The sequence below is a fragment of the Aquarana catesbeiana genome, linkage group LG05, assembly GCF_042186555.1.
Source record: "Aquarana catesbeiana isolate 2022-GZ linkage group LG05, ASM4218655v1, whole genome shotgun sequence".
NCBI lineage: Eukaryota > Metazoa > Chordata > Amphibia > Anura > Ranidae > Aquarana > Aquarana catesbeiana.
Genome location: NC_133328.1, coordinates 244,213,119 through 244,229,643, shown reverse-complemented (window position 1 = coordinate 244,229,643; position 16,525 = coordinate 244,213,119). Strand labels below are relative to the sequence as shown.

The window sequence follows — 16,525 nt, the reverse complement described above, 5'->3', positions numbered from 1 at the left end:
TGATTCTAGTGGTAACTCATACTGATTAAAGGGTTCTGGATCTTTTCCCTCAATATTCAATTCGGTATTTTTCAAAGTTTCAATGTCATTTTTGAACTTTGACCACAAACTTAAAACGTACCACTTCCTTTCAAAGCACAATTAACATCAATATCAGGCCATATTTGTAATGGAACCAACATTACTGTATATAGAGGGATCAATAAGCACTGATTTGGGCCTAGATGGATCTTCTCAAATACTTTTATTAGCCAAATCAATCACCCACTTTTGTTTATTGATTACATCAATGCCAAGTACATTCTCTGCATCGTGACAGACCCAAATGTTAATATTAGTTTTCACTAGTCCAGGTACTTCAAATGTTACATTAGATACCTGTCTAGCAGTGGAATTACCTATATTATTAAAACCCACTATATTACACATAGGAGAATTAGGTTTCACAGGTATGTTTTCTCTGGTAAGGCTAATCTCAGATCCACTGTCAATGAGACAATTAATATTTTTACCATTCAGCAAATCTTGTATATATGGTCTACCATTCTCATCCAATATGATTGGAGCTACATATTGTAATGGTATAGAAATTGAATCTTGATGTGATTCTATTTTTGGCAATGGCAGTAAACCCTCTCTTTCAGTGACAGCTCCTTTCACCATGTTGTCTGAAGTGCTGTTAACAGTCAAATTACTGATCTGTTTGACTTCAGTGGCATAAGGTAATTCAGTCAAACTTTTATCTTGACATAAAAAAGCAGGTTGTACAAAAGCTGCTTTTTCATTCTCCATATCTTTAGTTTTTATTTGTGAGTCTCTCTTAAATTTACAGCAATATTTTCTTATATGGCCAAATCTATGACAGTAAAGACACGCAATAGACTTTCCTTGCCTCACTTGTCTGCACCTGTCATCATCATTCTTGCTAAGAATTGTCATTTCTGACATGTCTGTAGCCTGACTTATTTTTGTCACATTGAATTATAGCTACCTCGTGTGTGAGATCGCTTTGCTTCAATTTTCTCCTGATTTTATCAATGAAAATGAAGCTTACTATATCATTTAAAGTTTGTTGTTCCTGTATATAGCTAGTGGAGTTGGGTCAAGGTATTTCAATTTTTTTATGAATGCATTTTTTAAACCTGGGTCATTGCCATTGTCTACTCCAAATATCATTTCATATGCCTTGCAGAATGTAATTTTAAACTTAAAGTGATCTTCTGTTGCAGTAGTCTGTAAAAGGTCTAACATTTCTATGGTCGGTTCTTCACTGGCCATACATAGCAGCAATTGTCACAGTCTGTCTGTCGCGTCATTATGTCTCTCTTGACCTTTGTCATCAATTGCAGGTGAATTAATTCGTTTAGCAAAATTAAACAGGAACCCACAGCTGAAATATGTAATTGCGTTGATCATTTGACAGATTAAAACGATCCGCATACATCTCAAATAAATCCCAATTAGAAAACACATTTTCCTCAAAATCATAAACCGGAAAGTCTTTTAAAATTTTCATAAGTCGGTCATGTATTTGCAATTTTAGTTTTTCAGTTCTACATAATACGTTTTTATGTTTCATTTCTATTTCATCAGTAGCATCAACATTCTCCATTTCCTAACTTTCTGGACTATAAGAAGATTGTAGCTTTAACTTGGATTCAGTCTTTTTGTCATCTGTTATTACAGCAATCTGTCTACTGTCATTTTGTTCTAACTGTTCTTCAAGATTCTCTATGTAATTACAAAAAATCTCAGTTTGGACAACTAAGAGAATCTTGGGATACATTTTCATACATTCCTGTGTTCTGTACATGGTTAGTCTCTGTCTGATTTAGTGTACACACATTTTTGGCAGGTAAAATACTAATAATCATCTTATTAAATACTCTTACTAACTTTAACACATTATTTAACTCTTTCCATAATTTGTGCACAGTAAATCTGGCTTTGTCAATCTGTGTATTAGCCTGAAAAACATTCATTGTACATATATACCCATAGGTGACTGTCATTTGGATAAAAAGACACATCTTTAAACTCTAGCTTGCTTTCTCTAGCTATTTCATCAATAAATTCCATAATCTTTACTCACCGTATTTAGAAGAATTTCTCGTCTTCAACCATCTGTTACTGGACTGTTGTCCACACCTGACACAACACAAACGCCTTTTGGTTGACAGGTTCGGGACAGTCTTTTTCTCGGGACTTGAATATTCACAAAACTGCGCTAATCTCTCCCCCCTCAGCAAGGATCGAGATTTCCGTAAAAATGGAGAAATGACGGCAGTGTCTGGCTCGCCAAATTGAAGAATAGTATTAATATCTAATATTCTTGTATCTAAAGGGCATTTCTGGATAAATAGCATTGATAGTCAGACTGACTTAGAACAAAGTGTGAGTTTATTGTCACACAGTTGGCATCATAAATACAATGTAAAAAGTATAATAGTTCAGTTCAGTGTAGGTAAAAATATATGAAGAATCAATAGTCATATAGCTGTAAAAAGCTTATGAAATCATGTGTGCTTCATGGCTGCTGCCTTCTGTCTCCATGCTGTCTTGTGTAACCAAGAAGCAGGAAATGACGTTCTTAGACTTCTGGGAGAAGTCAGCTGTTCCAACTTATCAAAGTGTCTTCGTGTGAATATGTCTGTGTCATCTCTAGCCTGTGTGTGTGTGTGTGTGTCCCTCTCAATCTCGAAGTGTTGGTTTTATATGTTACATGCGAACGTCATAACCTCACAAAAACTCAGAACCTCGTATGGCATGCATTTATTTCTGCCAACTTCAGCAATTTGCTATACAAATAGGAGGTACTCATTCAGAGAGTCATAAATGGAGTTTGATTGACAAGCCCACATGAAACACTCTATTCTAGTATATTGTAATATGCTGATTATGTAATGTCATATAACCAAATACCTACTAATATGAACACATATTACCAACTTTAAAGTGGAGGGCCACCCTGGAAAAAAAAAAAAATTGACCAAAAATCCTAAAAAAAAATAAAAAAAAAATATTTTGAAAAAAAAAAAATTTAAACTTACCTAAACCCTTGTTGCTAGGCAGTCTTCCTAATCTGCCTCTTCCTATTCCGTGGCGTGTTCTGCTCCTTGGTGAGCGACCCTGTTGTCTTCTGGGAACTGTGTGTGTTCCCAGAACCCCACGGGGCCATTCACAGAGCGCCGCGCCGCTCGTGCGTGCGCAGTAGGAAACTGGCAGTGAAGCCGCAAGGCTCCATTGCCTGTTTCCCTTACTTAAGATGGTGGTGCTGGGACCCGAGAGCCGAGGGACGGGTCTGCCTCGGGCGGCCGACATCGCAGACACCCAGGACAGGTAAGTACCTATTTAAAGTCAGCAGCTACAGTGTTAGCAGCTGCTGACTTTTAATTTTTTTTTTTCAGGGACGGAATCCCGCTTTAACTACATTAAGTAAATATATACTAATACTTATTAATATGACTGAGACTATACTAAACTAACTTAACAGTATTTAAACATATATGTATAATTCCTCCAACTGCATAGATACATGTCTATTTTTAACTTCTCATGACATTCTATTCCAAGATAGTTTGTATGTCATTCTCAAACTAGCTACACCAGAAAGTTCTAGCATATATTCAGCTTTAGCTGAAGAATCATATCAAATCAATGTATCAAGGCCATTCATTCATACTGTATTTATTATGATTAATCATAAATCCAAATATATTTTGCAAGCTTGCCATTAATATAACACCTAAATTATGAATTTAGAATATTATTCTAACATCCTATGTTACAAACAACCATTGGAAATGGTACTATTTGTACTAAAATAAAAAACATGCAACATACGTTTGCAAAATGTGACAATGTATTAAAGTATTTGTTCACTAATGCCAGAAGTCTGCCAAGCAAAATAGGTGAGTTGGAAGCTCTGATGCACGAGGAGAACTATGACCTAATTGGTATTGCTGAATCTTGGCTTCATTCTTCTCATGACTGGGCTATTAATGTTCCTGCCTATGCTCTCTTTCGGAAAGACAGGGTAAAACGGAGGGTGGTGGTGTTTCTCTATATGTGAGAAGTGGTCTCAAAGAGAATGTGAAAGAGGACCTAGTTAATGGAAAGTGTGATGATTCTGAAGCATTATGGGGGGAACTGTACATGGGTGTGCGTACTACAAAGGTTGTCATTGGAGTTTGTTATAGACCTCCCAGTGTTAGTGAGGAGGTGGAGACTCAGCTCCTTGCACAGACAGAAAGGGCTGCAAGGGTTGGGACAGTGATAATAATGGGGGATTTTAACTATCTGAAAATTGACTAGAGTAATGGCACTGCTGGGACAGTTAAAGGGTAAAAAATGTATAAACCTATTACAAGACAATTTTATGGTCCAATTTATTGAGGCCCGACTAGGAATGAAGCTCTGCTGGACCTGGTAATCTCTACCATGCAGAGCTTATTACCAATATTCATATAAAATAACATCTGGGTAGCAGTGACCATAACATGATTTCATTTAATGTTAGCGGTAAGCAACAAACACATACGGGTAAGATAAAAAAATTTAAAGTGTTACTAAACCCACAACAGTAAAATCAGTCTGTATATGCAGCATAGCATGCTTGTTATAATCACTGTGGAAATTAAGGGGTTAATCCTCTGCATTGTGTTTTTTCCTGTATGCATTGATCCTCCCTTCCCAGCAATGTCTATCTGGAAAAAGCCAGCTAATACACAGGCAATAGCCAACCTGCACATGCTCAGTTGTGTCTTTTATGCTGGAGAGAACAGTTTCTTGTTCTCAAAAGATAGCCAGGTCACACGATATTAGCATCACACACGTGGGCGTGTATACAGGCTGCAATGAAAAACTCCACCTTCCTGAGCACTGAAGAAACTGTGCAGTTTTTGATGAAACCGTGGTATACAGATCATCCAAAAAAAAGGTATATAGTGGCAATATTTTAATGTAAAAAGAAGATTTATAAGACGCAGACAGTGTGGGGGGCCAGGTGAACTATTTTCATATTACTGGGTTTAGTAACACTAACTTTAATAGAGCAAATTTTCCAAGGATGAGGGCTGCTCTCCAGGACTTAGACTGGTAGGGAATATTGGCATCAATGGAAACAGAACAGAAATTGGAATTATTCAAGGTGACTGTATGTAAACTCACTGCAAAGTATATTCCCATGGGCAATACGCTACAAATAAAAGGCTAAAAATAAAACCTATGTGGCTCACGGCCAAAGTTAAAATGGCTATAAATAATAAAAAGAGATTCTTTAAAAAATATATAAATGAAGGCATGTTATCATTGTTTAAGAGACCCCTGAGATAGCCCTTCTCTCCATGCTACCAGGATCAGTAGCCTCCCAAAAAAGATGTCTATTACGCTTTTTTCAGCGGCCCGACAACTCCTTTCCCTGTTTTGGAAAACAACTACTACTCCCCCACTATCTCTTTGGGTCTCCACTATGAATGACATCATGTGAATGGAGGAGATGTTAGCACTCGACAATAACACCTATGACAAATATAAAGTCTTATGGTCTGTCTCCCTGCTCTTCTCCTCCTCGGATACCCTGGCTGACATGCTCCCTGTCTCCCCAAGCTCAGCTCCACCTTTACCCTGATCTCTAACCAAATTCAGAGGCTGATCCTCAACTGTTAAGTCAATGTCTCTCTTCCCCAGTCTCTCCCAGCAGATCCTCTACCTCCTCCTCCTCTTCCGATCCTTTTTTCTTTACTTTCCTTCCTCCTTTCTTTCTTCCTTATGCTCTTTTATTGTTTGACATAAAGTGAATGTATGACTATACACGAAACCTCAGGCGCAAGCGCTGCTGTAGGCGATAGCTATTTGGCACGCTCAATGCCGCTTTTCTGTAAACAATATGTCAATCATGTTTCTAATATTCTGTTTGTCCTTCCAATAAAAGTATTTTCAACCCTAAATGTTACAAAGAATATAACAGAATATTGTATGTAAAAAGGAAATCAAGGACGCAAAAATTCAAAACAAATGACAGATTGCAAAAGATAGGACAAACCCAAAAAAATTCTTCAAATATATTAATAGTAAAAAAGGTCAGGTCTGAGCATGTAGGCCCTTTACAAAATAATCTGCAGTGGGTGACTGGGGACAAAGAGAAGGCAAATTTATTAAATACTTTCTTTAGCTCTGTGTATACAAAGAATCAAGGGGGAGCTCATGTCCATAATGGGGGTGGTAGTGCAAGCCCCAAATGATCTTATGCCGCATACACACGGTCGGATTTTCCGAAGGGAAATGTTTGATTGGGAGCTTGTTGTCAGAAATTCTGACCATATGTAGGCTCCAACGGACATTTTCCGTCGGAATTTCCGCCAAACAAAAGTTTAGATCTGGATCTCAAATTTTCCAACAACAAAATCCGTTCTCGTAAATTCTGATCGTGTGTACACAATTCCGACGCACAAAGTTCCACGCATGCTCGGAATCAAGCAGAAGAGCCGCACTGGCTATTGAACGTCATTTTTCTCGGCTCGTCGTAAGTGTTGTATGTCACCGTATTCTTGACGTTCGGAATTTCCGACAAGATTTGTGTGACCGTGTGTATGCAAGACAAGTTTGAGCCAACATGTGTCGGAAAAAAAAACATGGATTTTGTTGTCGGAATGTGCGATCGTGTGTATGCGGCATTACTCTGAATGGTCTAAGTGGTGTACCCCAAGGTTCAGTGTTGGGACCCTTACTTTTTAAATACCTTTATAAATGATATAGGGTCTGGGATTAAAAGTAACATTTCTGTCTTTGCAGATGACACTAAGCTATGCAGTAGAATAACGTCCTTACAGGAGGTCTCCAAATTACAAGCCAACCTCAATGCACTGCCTAATTGGGCAACTAAGTGGCAAATGAGGTTTAATGTTGATAAATGTAAAGTTATGCACTTGGGGGCTAAGAATATGGATGCATCATACATACTAGGGGGAATACAACTGGGGGAATCCATAGTGGAGAAGGATCTGGGGGTTTTGCTAGATCATAAGCTCAATAATAGCATGCAATGCTAAGCTGTGGTTTCCAAAGCGAGCAAAGTCCTTTCTTGTATCAGGAGGAGTATGGACTCCAGGGAGAGATATCATTTTGCCCCTGTACAAATCATCAGTAAGACCTCATCTGGAATATGCAGTTCAGTTTTGGGCACCAGTGCTCAAAAAGGATATCGGAACTGGAGAACGTGCAGAGAAGGGCAACCAAACTGATAAGAGGCATGGATGAGGAAAGATTAGAGGAACGGAATCTATTACCTCTTGAGAAGAGGAGATTAAGGGGGATATGATCAACATGTATAAATACATAAATGATCCATATAGTGAACTTGGTGTTGAGTTATTCACTTTAAGGTCATCACAGAGGACTAGAGGGAAAAAGATTTTATCTTCAAATGCGGAAAGGTTTCTTCATAGTAAGAATGTGAAAATGTGGAATGGACTCCCTCCAGAGGTGGTTCTGGCAAGCTTAGTAGATTGCCTTAAAGGTCTGGATTTTTTCCTAAATGTACATAATATAACTGGGTACTAACATTTATAGGTAAATTTGATCCAGGGAAAATCCGATCGGGGGATCAGGAAGGAATTTTTTCCCCTGCTATAGCAAATTGTATCATGCTTTGCTGGGGTTTTTTGCCTTCCTCTGGATCAACTTTGGGTGAAGGATTGTGTATATGGGATTTTATTTTTTTTTTTTTTTTATTGAACTAGATGGACTTGTGTCTTTTTTCAACCTTACTATGTAACTATGTAAGTTGATTGAGTGATTCCACACCACACCAAGTGATAGCTAGACGTGTCTCCACTTCCCCTATAGGATGTACACTCACCAACAATTGCCTCACACTCTCATGTTTGACAAAAAAGAGCATTGTACCCCTCAGGGTTGCAGATATCCCATCATTCGATCCAAACATCCAATAGGAAAGAGATTCCCGTAGATATGCAAAGGAAAAGAGAACTCCAATAGAGCAATAAAGTATGACAAAAAGTAATTTTATTAAAAACCACAAAAGCTTTATGGTATTGCACTTACAAGAACGCCATACATAAAACACATTGGTATAGTGATCAGAAGTCAGAATATCATAGTCACAGCGAACCCAATGATGAAGTCTGTATCTCACCCGACCAGCAAGCTAATCCACATGGAACGTCACTTCCGTTTGCCATGCAGCCACATCCCGACACGTTTCATCATTACGATTTCGTTTTGGGATTGGCTGCACGGCACGGCAACCATATTTTTATACACCCAGATATGCCAATGCGGGATAATCGCTTACCTGCTTACATAATGTCCCCGCAGATATGCATAGCTTCCGCAACACAGTTTAAGAAACAAAGTATATACAAAGTCTAATGACATAGTAACAAACAACACTACCATGTTTAATGATTCAAATACAATAAAAAAACAACAAATATACAATATGTATTATAGACATAAAGCAGAATCCCACCTCATCAGGTGTTCCCCAATCATCAGTGGACCCTAAACCACCTAATGACATAAATAGTATCATGTTTAATTGATAATAGTGTCCCATATAATGAACCACCCCAAATAATAAAGTATCTATCAGAGTATCTATCAGAGTAAATCTAATGTCCCACTGAGCTCCTAATAAGGGACTCACTACATATCCAAAACTGTAGAAACCAGATCAATAATTATTTGTAAAGCAATTTAAGTCTAGTCTAAGTCTATATTTAACCCATTGGGTGTGAGACTTTTAATTAAAAAATTTCACTTGGTTTCCCTTTGGGATAAATCTCTAACTTGATTTGAACCTCTCCAGGACGGGTACACACAATCTATTCCACAAAATTGTAGTCCCGTTGGGTCCCTATTTTGTTTCTCCCTAAAATGCAAGGAAACACTGTTTTTTTTAAAACCTTTTTAAATGTTAGCTACATGTTCCGTTATACGCACCTTAAGTAATCTTTTTGTCCTTCCTATAAAATAGGCCACATGGGCACCACAGCAGATAAACAACATGGAAAATGTAATAAATTCATCAATAGTGAGGGTTCTACCCTCCACATTGGTGACACAAGTGCATCCCCTGTTGACTGTCTTAACTGTCCTGCATGCGATACACTTCCTGCATGCAAAAAAGCCCTTTTTGTCAAGATGTATCTTTTGTTGGCCTGGTGCATCCAGGATTATTTTCACAACCCGGTCTCCAAAATTGGGTGCTTTTCTATAGATAAACTTGGGATGGTCCAGTAAAACCAGTCCCTATCCATGCACAGAATATGCCAATATTTGTTGAAAATATCCTCCACATCTCTATGTTGGCATTGGAAGTCCTTTCTGCATTGATTGGTCTTTATTTTTAAGGCACTGATCTCTTGGAATAGCACCAACCTCATTAATGGTTCTATCAAGGATCTCAGAATTATATCCTTTTTGTATGAATTTTTTTTTCAGGTAATTCGCCTGCACATAGTAATCCTCCTATTTATTATAATTCCGCTTCACCCTCATCAGCTAGTATTTTGGTATATTTCTAATCCACAAAGGATGGTGCCCGCTATTGACTGATAAATAGTTATTCCGGTCCGTAGGTTTAAAATAAGCCATTGTTTCCAATATAGAGCCTGACCTTTCAATATTAACATCCAAAAAGTGTATGTTAGTGTCAGTGTCACTAACTTGATAATCCAGTTTAATGTTATTATAATTATGGTTAAGGTGCAACAAAAACTCAACAGTTCTAGACCCCTCCCATATAAATAGGAGATCATCTGGTAAAAGAGCAACTGGGGTCTAGGTGTATTAAAGATATGTCTATCCTCCCACTCAGCCATCAATTATAGTTTCATCCAGATTTGGACACGTTTTATTGTGGACTGTTTTTTATGATCATGCACTTTCATTCACTGGGTGTTCAATTGTTCTATTTTTACGTTTTATTTTTTTAAAATATTTCACTCACTCGTGTATTGTTTGTTCAGCGCCACTATTTACCTGGTTGTTTTTTATTCATTTATGGTAGATGTGTTTTATGCTAATTATTGTTTAAGTGGCCGTCATCTTTAGAACTTATTATCGATTCACTTGTATTCTCTGGCGCAGAGATAAGATCTGGGGAAGTATGTTATTTTGAGGGTTTTTTTGAGTTTTTGTCTATTTATTTAATCACTTGCTGCCATGGAAATTATAAATTTTTAATCCAATAGAAATTTTAATTCTGATTCTGTTTTTTCATCGAATCAGATCATTTCGGATTGTGATGTAGATTATTCAGCTACATTAAAAATGTTAGAGAATATGCTGGAGAAACAGGTGAAAGCCTAAATCTAAAAAGAAAAATCTTATCTTCAGAAGCCTCAGATGGGAAGTGGCCCCTCAGGATGGTCTGAATGATAAAGAATTTATGGATGAGTGGTTGGAGTTTTTTAACAGCTCAGGACGAGAAGTCCAGGCATTAGTCCTTAAAAGGAAAAAAATCAAGTTAGATAGAATTAACATTAAAATTAAGGAATTGCATCCCATTAAGGACTTGAATGAGATGAAAGAGTTTAATACTAATATCAATAAGGAATTTGAAAAGGTAGATCAAGATACCCAAAAAAATAAGGTAAAGAAATTTAGGAGAGATTTATCTGATTTTAAAAATAATTACGTTTACCTTTTGCAGAACTCAGGGAATCTGATGACTGTTAACTCACCTGAGGAGGATGGGAAAGGTGTAATTAGTGGTCCTTTGGCCAAATGTGAAGGTGGAAAAAGGGACCCACAAAATAGGGGGAACACTAATACGCCTAGACAGTCCCATCCAAATCCTCGTCCACAAGGTCAACAATATGGAAAGGGTTATCAATCTCCTAAACCCCCCTCCAACTGGTAAGAACCAACAGTGGGATTATAATGCATACTATAACCAGCAATGGTACCAACGCCAGTGGCGGAACTACCAGGGTTGCAGCAGTCACACTTACGACCAGGCCCCAGCATTCCGCCACTGCTAATCACAGGTCTCTGAGCTGAGAGAGTGTCTCTCTTATACAGCTCACAGCCATCACTGACAGTTCTCCCTCTCTCCAACGGGATGAGAGAGGAAACAGCCGATCTGCTCCGTTTCCAAACCACCCCCCCTCCTGTGTGTGCTCTGCGGGAAGTCAAGTGTGATGCTAATGAGCTCAGACCTCCCACAGTGCACACAGAGGAGGGAGGGTGGTTTGGAAATGGAGCAGATCGGCTGTCTCCTCTCTCATCCCGTTGGAGAGAGGAGAGAGGGAGAACTGTCAATGATGGCTGTGAGCTGTATGAGAGAGACACGCTCTCAGCTCAGAGTCCTGCTGGGGAGGCAGGGAGCATTGATCGATGAGCACTGATAGGTGGGATTGATGGGTAAGGATAGGCGGCACTGATAAATGGGATTTGTGGGCACTGATAGGCAGCATTGATGGGCATTGAGCACTGATAGGCAGCAATGATGAGAACTGATAGGGGGCACTGATAGGAGGCATTGAGCACTGATAGGCAGCATTGATCGGCACTGATAGGTGGCACTGATAGGCAGCTATGATGAGAACTGATAGGTGGCACTGATAGGCAGCACTGATAGGTGGCACTGATGGGCACTGATAGGCAGCATTGATGAGCACTTATAGGTGGCACTGATAGGCGACACTGAAATGCAGCACTGATAGGCGGCATTAATGAGCACTGATAAGCGCCACTGATAGGCATCATTGATGAGCACTGATAGGCAGCATTGATGAGCACTGATGGGCATTAATCACTGATAGGCATCACTGATGGGTACTGATAGACGCTGATAGGTGGAGTTGATTAGCACTGATAGGCAGCATTGATGGGCACTAATAGATGGCACTGATGAGCACTGATAAGTGGCACTAATAGGCTGCACTGCTGATAAACAGCAAGTCTATTTACATGTGTACAGCACCCGGCTGTCTCCTAGGGGAACATCTATTTATCCTAATCTTCATGTATTGCATGCTAGCATGGGCTGTATTGTATACCGCTAGCAGTGTTCAACCTCACTAAGGTTTTTTCCTGTGTGGATGCTGGACCCTGTAGTATTACTACCCTGGTGGTCTTTTTTATGCCTGGATAGAAGACACATGCCTGCCCCCACTATAGCAATATCTGAATTCTATACACCAGTAGTTTACTATAAACACTCCATAATTTTGGAAACTCTCCGGCTAGTCAGAGCGCCGGAGCCGCGAACCCCGAACAAACTCCGGTGGAAGATGACGGCCGTGTACTCGGAGCGCCGACGCAGATTCAGGGCATCATTCTGAGGTAAGAATTACACAATAAGCTAGTATGCGATGCATACTAGCTTATTATGCCTTTGTCTTGCTGGGTTTGTTTTGTTTTTCCGAGATTTACAACCTCTTTAATAAGTTTGATATGTATATAGACACGTGCAAATATGTACATAGCCTTAATATGAGAAAATATTTTCTTAGCCACCCCGCTTATCTTATCAATAGCGCTGTTGTGGACCCTAGTCAGGTTGACAATGGTTTACATAAATCTTTAATCCCCAGAACAATTCTAATCACCATATTAAAGTTTTTAAAAGTTTGGTTTTGAAAGATATGGAGCGCTTAAAACCAAAAAAATATTATTATACGCCCAGCCGATAAGGGTGGTGGTCTAGTCGTATTGGATGAACAGTTTTATTATAACCAATTGATGGAATTATTGGGTGATAGAACCACATACAAACGACTCCCCAGTGACCCTACAGAGTTATATACTAAACAGTTAAATGAACTTGTAGAATTAGGATTTAGGACAAAAGCCCTGAATAAAAAAGAAAAAAGGTATTTGGTACCTAGTGCATGTTTAATACCAATGATATGCACGTTACCGAAAATCCATAAAAGTGTACAATCGCCTCCTACATTTCCTATTGTGAATGGAATAGGTTCGGTTACATCTAGATTGGGCAAATATTTGAATAAGTTCCTTCAGCCCAGTGTACAGGTGACTAGAGCTTACCTGAAAGACACTATAGATCTGCAGTCGCTAAGGAGGGTACGATTAGAGTCCACTGGACCTACCTTTCTGGTGACTTCGGATGTATCTTCGTTATATGAGAATGAAAAACGAAATTCCGGCAACTCTGGAAATTCTTCTGTAATCTTTTATTATAGCATGACCATTAAAATGTGATGGCTGACGCGTTTTGGCACTAGCCTTGTTCACAGCACAGTCACCATCGAAAAATACAACATATAAATAGTGCAAAGATAAAAGGATAATGCATGTCACCCCCTCTGATTAGATGATGTCAGTAATTGATGCAGGTGCATAGTTCTCAGGAAGCGATAAACAAGCAAAACAGATAACATGAATCACTGAGAAAAAAAAGAAAACACTGATCAATATGAGAAGCCACATATTTAAAAAAAAAAAATTAAATAATCAGAAAATACAAAATAAAAAAAGTGTATCGCAAGAAAATCACTAAACCTATTGGAGAAAAAGGTCAGCATCATAGCGGAGATTCATACCTGAGGTAGTTTAACTCTTCAAAGCCATAAGAGGAAAAGGCAGACATGTTCCCTGCATGGGGATATTTGAAATGTTTTGATTTCCCTTGTCTGATGGCAAGAGTCCCTTGTCTGATGGCAATGCTCTCTTATCCATGTTCTCAATGGTCTTGTGGTGCACCCTACGTATTGCAGATTGCAGGAAGTGCACTCTACTAAATAGACCACATTATTAGTACCACAATTAATGTAATCACGGATTGTGAGCTCTTTACCTGTGGAGCACGACTTAACCACTCCGGATTTCTTTGTGTGTTTCTGACAGAAACGACAGGTGCTAACACCACAGACATAAGATCCTGTGGTGTGTAACCATGTGCCTCCAGAGACTTTGAACTAGTACAAACTGGGGGAGAGAATGCCACCCAAAGTATTAGCCTGTCGACTACTGAATCTACAGCCAGCTTCTATAATGGATGTTAAATCCTCATCAGTTGACAGGATAGGTAGATTCTTCAAAATTATGTTCTTAATTGAATTAAGCTCCTGTGAGTAAGATGTTACAAAGTTAATTGGTTTAGTCTCTCGAACCGTGTTTCTCTTGCATGCAGACGTTGGACAGTTTCTCCTGCACAACGCTCCGTCAAGCCATCATTTCAACAATAAGAAGCAAAATTTAAAGACTCACCATCTGTATCTTATACATATGCTTTACTAACCTCTGACCATGAATTTTGTGTAACATACACATTCACTGAGTCTGTAACATGGATCATTGTAAGAAGAAATTGCAGGTTTACACCAAAGATCCAATCCCTATAATCGGAGGAATCTAATTGCATTTCCCTCTTTAATCAACTGAAAACAGTCCTCAGCAAAGAAACTAAGGTATGGTGGGACGCGGAGGGCCTTAAACAGTATGTTTCGGAATCAATGAAATGCAGGGGGCATTCGAATTAAGAAATTCCCTTCAAATGACGAATGACGAATGTCCCGGGACAGGGGCCTGAATCACTAGAGTGCCCCCTCCCACAGGCTTAGATGGGTACTCTTTACTTGCATTTCCTCCTTACAGGCCTCCGCAGCTACCATGGCCATAGTCTTCCACACTCTCCGCCCTACTCCCACCACATTGCCCCACTAAGGTACTCCCCCATTAGGACAGTTTTTTGGTCCCCTACGGACGATGCATAACTAACACCTCCTACTAAACCTCTACGCGCCTCCCTGTGGTGGCAGCTCACTTCCCGTCCGCTGCACATCACCCCTAGTTTTTCCCTCTCTGCCAGGGTTTTTGGTTAACCCCCACACGGGATCGAACAGTGGTGTAGTCACCCCTGTTGGGGTTCCCTCACTGCTCGCGTCCCGTCCCACGCCGATTACCGACACTCGAGGTTGTCGGACACATAGTCCCACACCTCTTTGGCTTTTCCCCAGATACATACACCCTTAAACCACACCCTTCTCCGGGTTACCGGACTCCACCTCCCCCCCATCCCTTGTCCCCCTTTGGCCCTTCCCCCTATCTGCCAATGACAGGCCCGCAGAATACTAGTGTCCCCATGGATTTGTCTCAGACGCAGCTGCACTCCCTCAAACTGCTTTCCATAAACATACGAGGACTTAACGTGCCCGAAAAACAGTCCCAACTCCTTCATTCTCTACAACAAGCCAAAACACATATTGCTCTTATACAGGAGACCCACTTCCGGACAGATTCTATCCCCAAACTGAAAAACCACTTCTTCCCCACGGCCTTCCACTCCTCCAATCCGGAGGCAAAATCAAAAGGCGTTTCTATACTTATTTCTAAACACTGTCCACTCCGAATTTCTGACGTACAAACTGATCCGCTAGGTCGATTTCTCTTCATCAAAGGCACCTTGCACCAATTACATATCACCATCGCCAACATCTATGCTCCTAACACAGGCCAAGTCACCTTCCTTCGAAACACCTTCCAACGACTTTCTAGCTTCCAATCGGGGACCCTCATTGTGGGCGGCGATTTCAACGTACCCTTAACCCCCTCTTTAGACACGTCCAATGGGGCCTCCTCTCTATCCTACCGGGCACTAAAGTCGATCAAGCAACAGTTACATAATCTACTTCTTCACGATACTTGGCGTACATTACATCACAAAGAAAAAGATTTTACTTTCTTCTCTATCCCACACAATAAGTACTCTAGACTTGACCACTTCTTTCTTTCACAGACTGACCTCTCACACCTCTCTACAGCAACCATAGAACCGGCAATACTCTCAGACCACAACCCCATCTCCATGACCTTGCGTTGGGGCTCACCCAACATAAAGACACGCATCTGGCGACTAGACAGCTCTTTACTGACAGACGAGACGTACATTCAAAGACTGACCACCTGCCTCAAACTTTTTCAAGAAAACTCTACTCCGGACATAACACCTACAGTCACATGGGCGGCACACAAATGTGTCATCCGCGGAGAACTAATGGCCATAGCTGCACACCGAAACAATCTTACAAACACCCGCATTGAGGAGCTAACGGCCCGTATCTGCGCCCTAGAACAGACACATAAGGCCCCCTTATCTATCGCGTCACTGGAAGACCTCTCCCAGGAAGGAGGAACTCTTAGAAACACTGACTGCAACGGTTAAACGCAAGTTCGCACTGTCACAAAAACTTTACTACGAATTCGGCAATAAAGCCGGTAAACTTCTGGCAAGGGCTCTTCAAAACCAAAAAAGCCTCTCGTACAGTCCACAAGCTCATCAACCCCAATGGAGAGGCAGTGGTCACCAATGAAGGAATTTCGGCGCAATTCGTCCAATATTTCACAAAACTATATAACCTTCCACCTACTCAGACGACAGGCACAGCGGGTGATCACACGAAAACACTTACTGACTTCTTAGCACAATTTGGCCCTACCCCGCTCTCCCCTGACGACTCACATACACTGGATCTTCCAATATCACCAAATGAAATCCTCGAGGCCTTAAAACAAATGAAGACAGGCAAAA

The 16,525-nt window shown here is 40.2% G+C and overlaps 1 protein-coding gene across 2 annotated transcripts in view; it reads right to left on the bottom strand.

Moving 5' to 3' along the window:
- SLC12A7 (solute carrier family 12 member 7) overlaps positions 1–16,525 on the bottom strand; it is a 919,795-nt gene that overhangs the window by 851,615 nt on the left and 51,655 nt on the right. Inside the window, exon 1 of one of the 2 annotated variants that reach the window (XM_073630657.1) lies at positions 2,093–2,381. The exons of the other annotated variant lie outside the window; for it this stretch is intronic. Coding sequence (XP_073486758.1) covers positions 2,093–2,366 — 274 coding nt within the window. The 5' untranslated portion in view covers positions 2,367–2,381. Of the gene's footprint in view, positions 1–2,092; positions 2,382–16,525 lie in introns of those variants that run through there. 2 annotated transcript variants of the gene reach the window in all.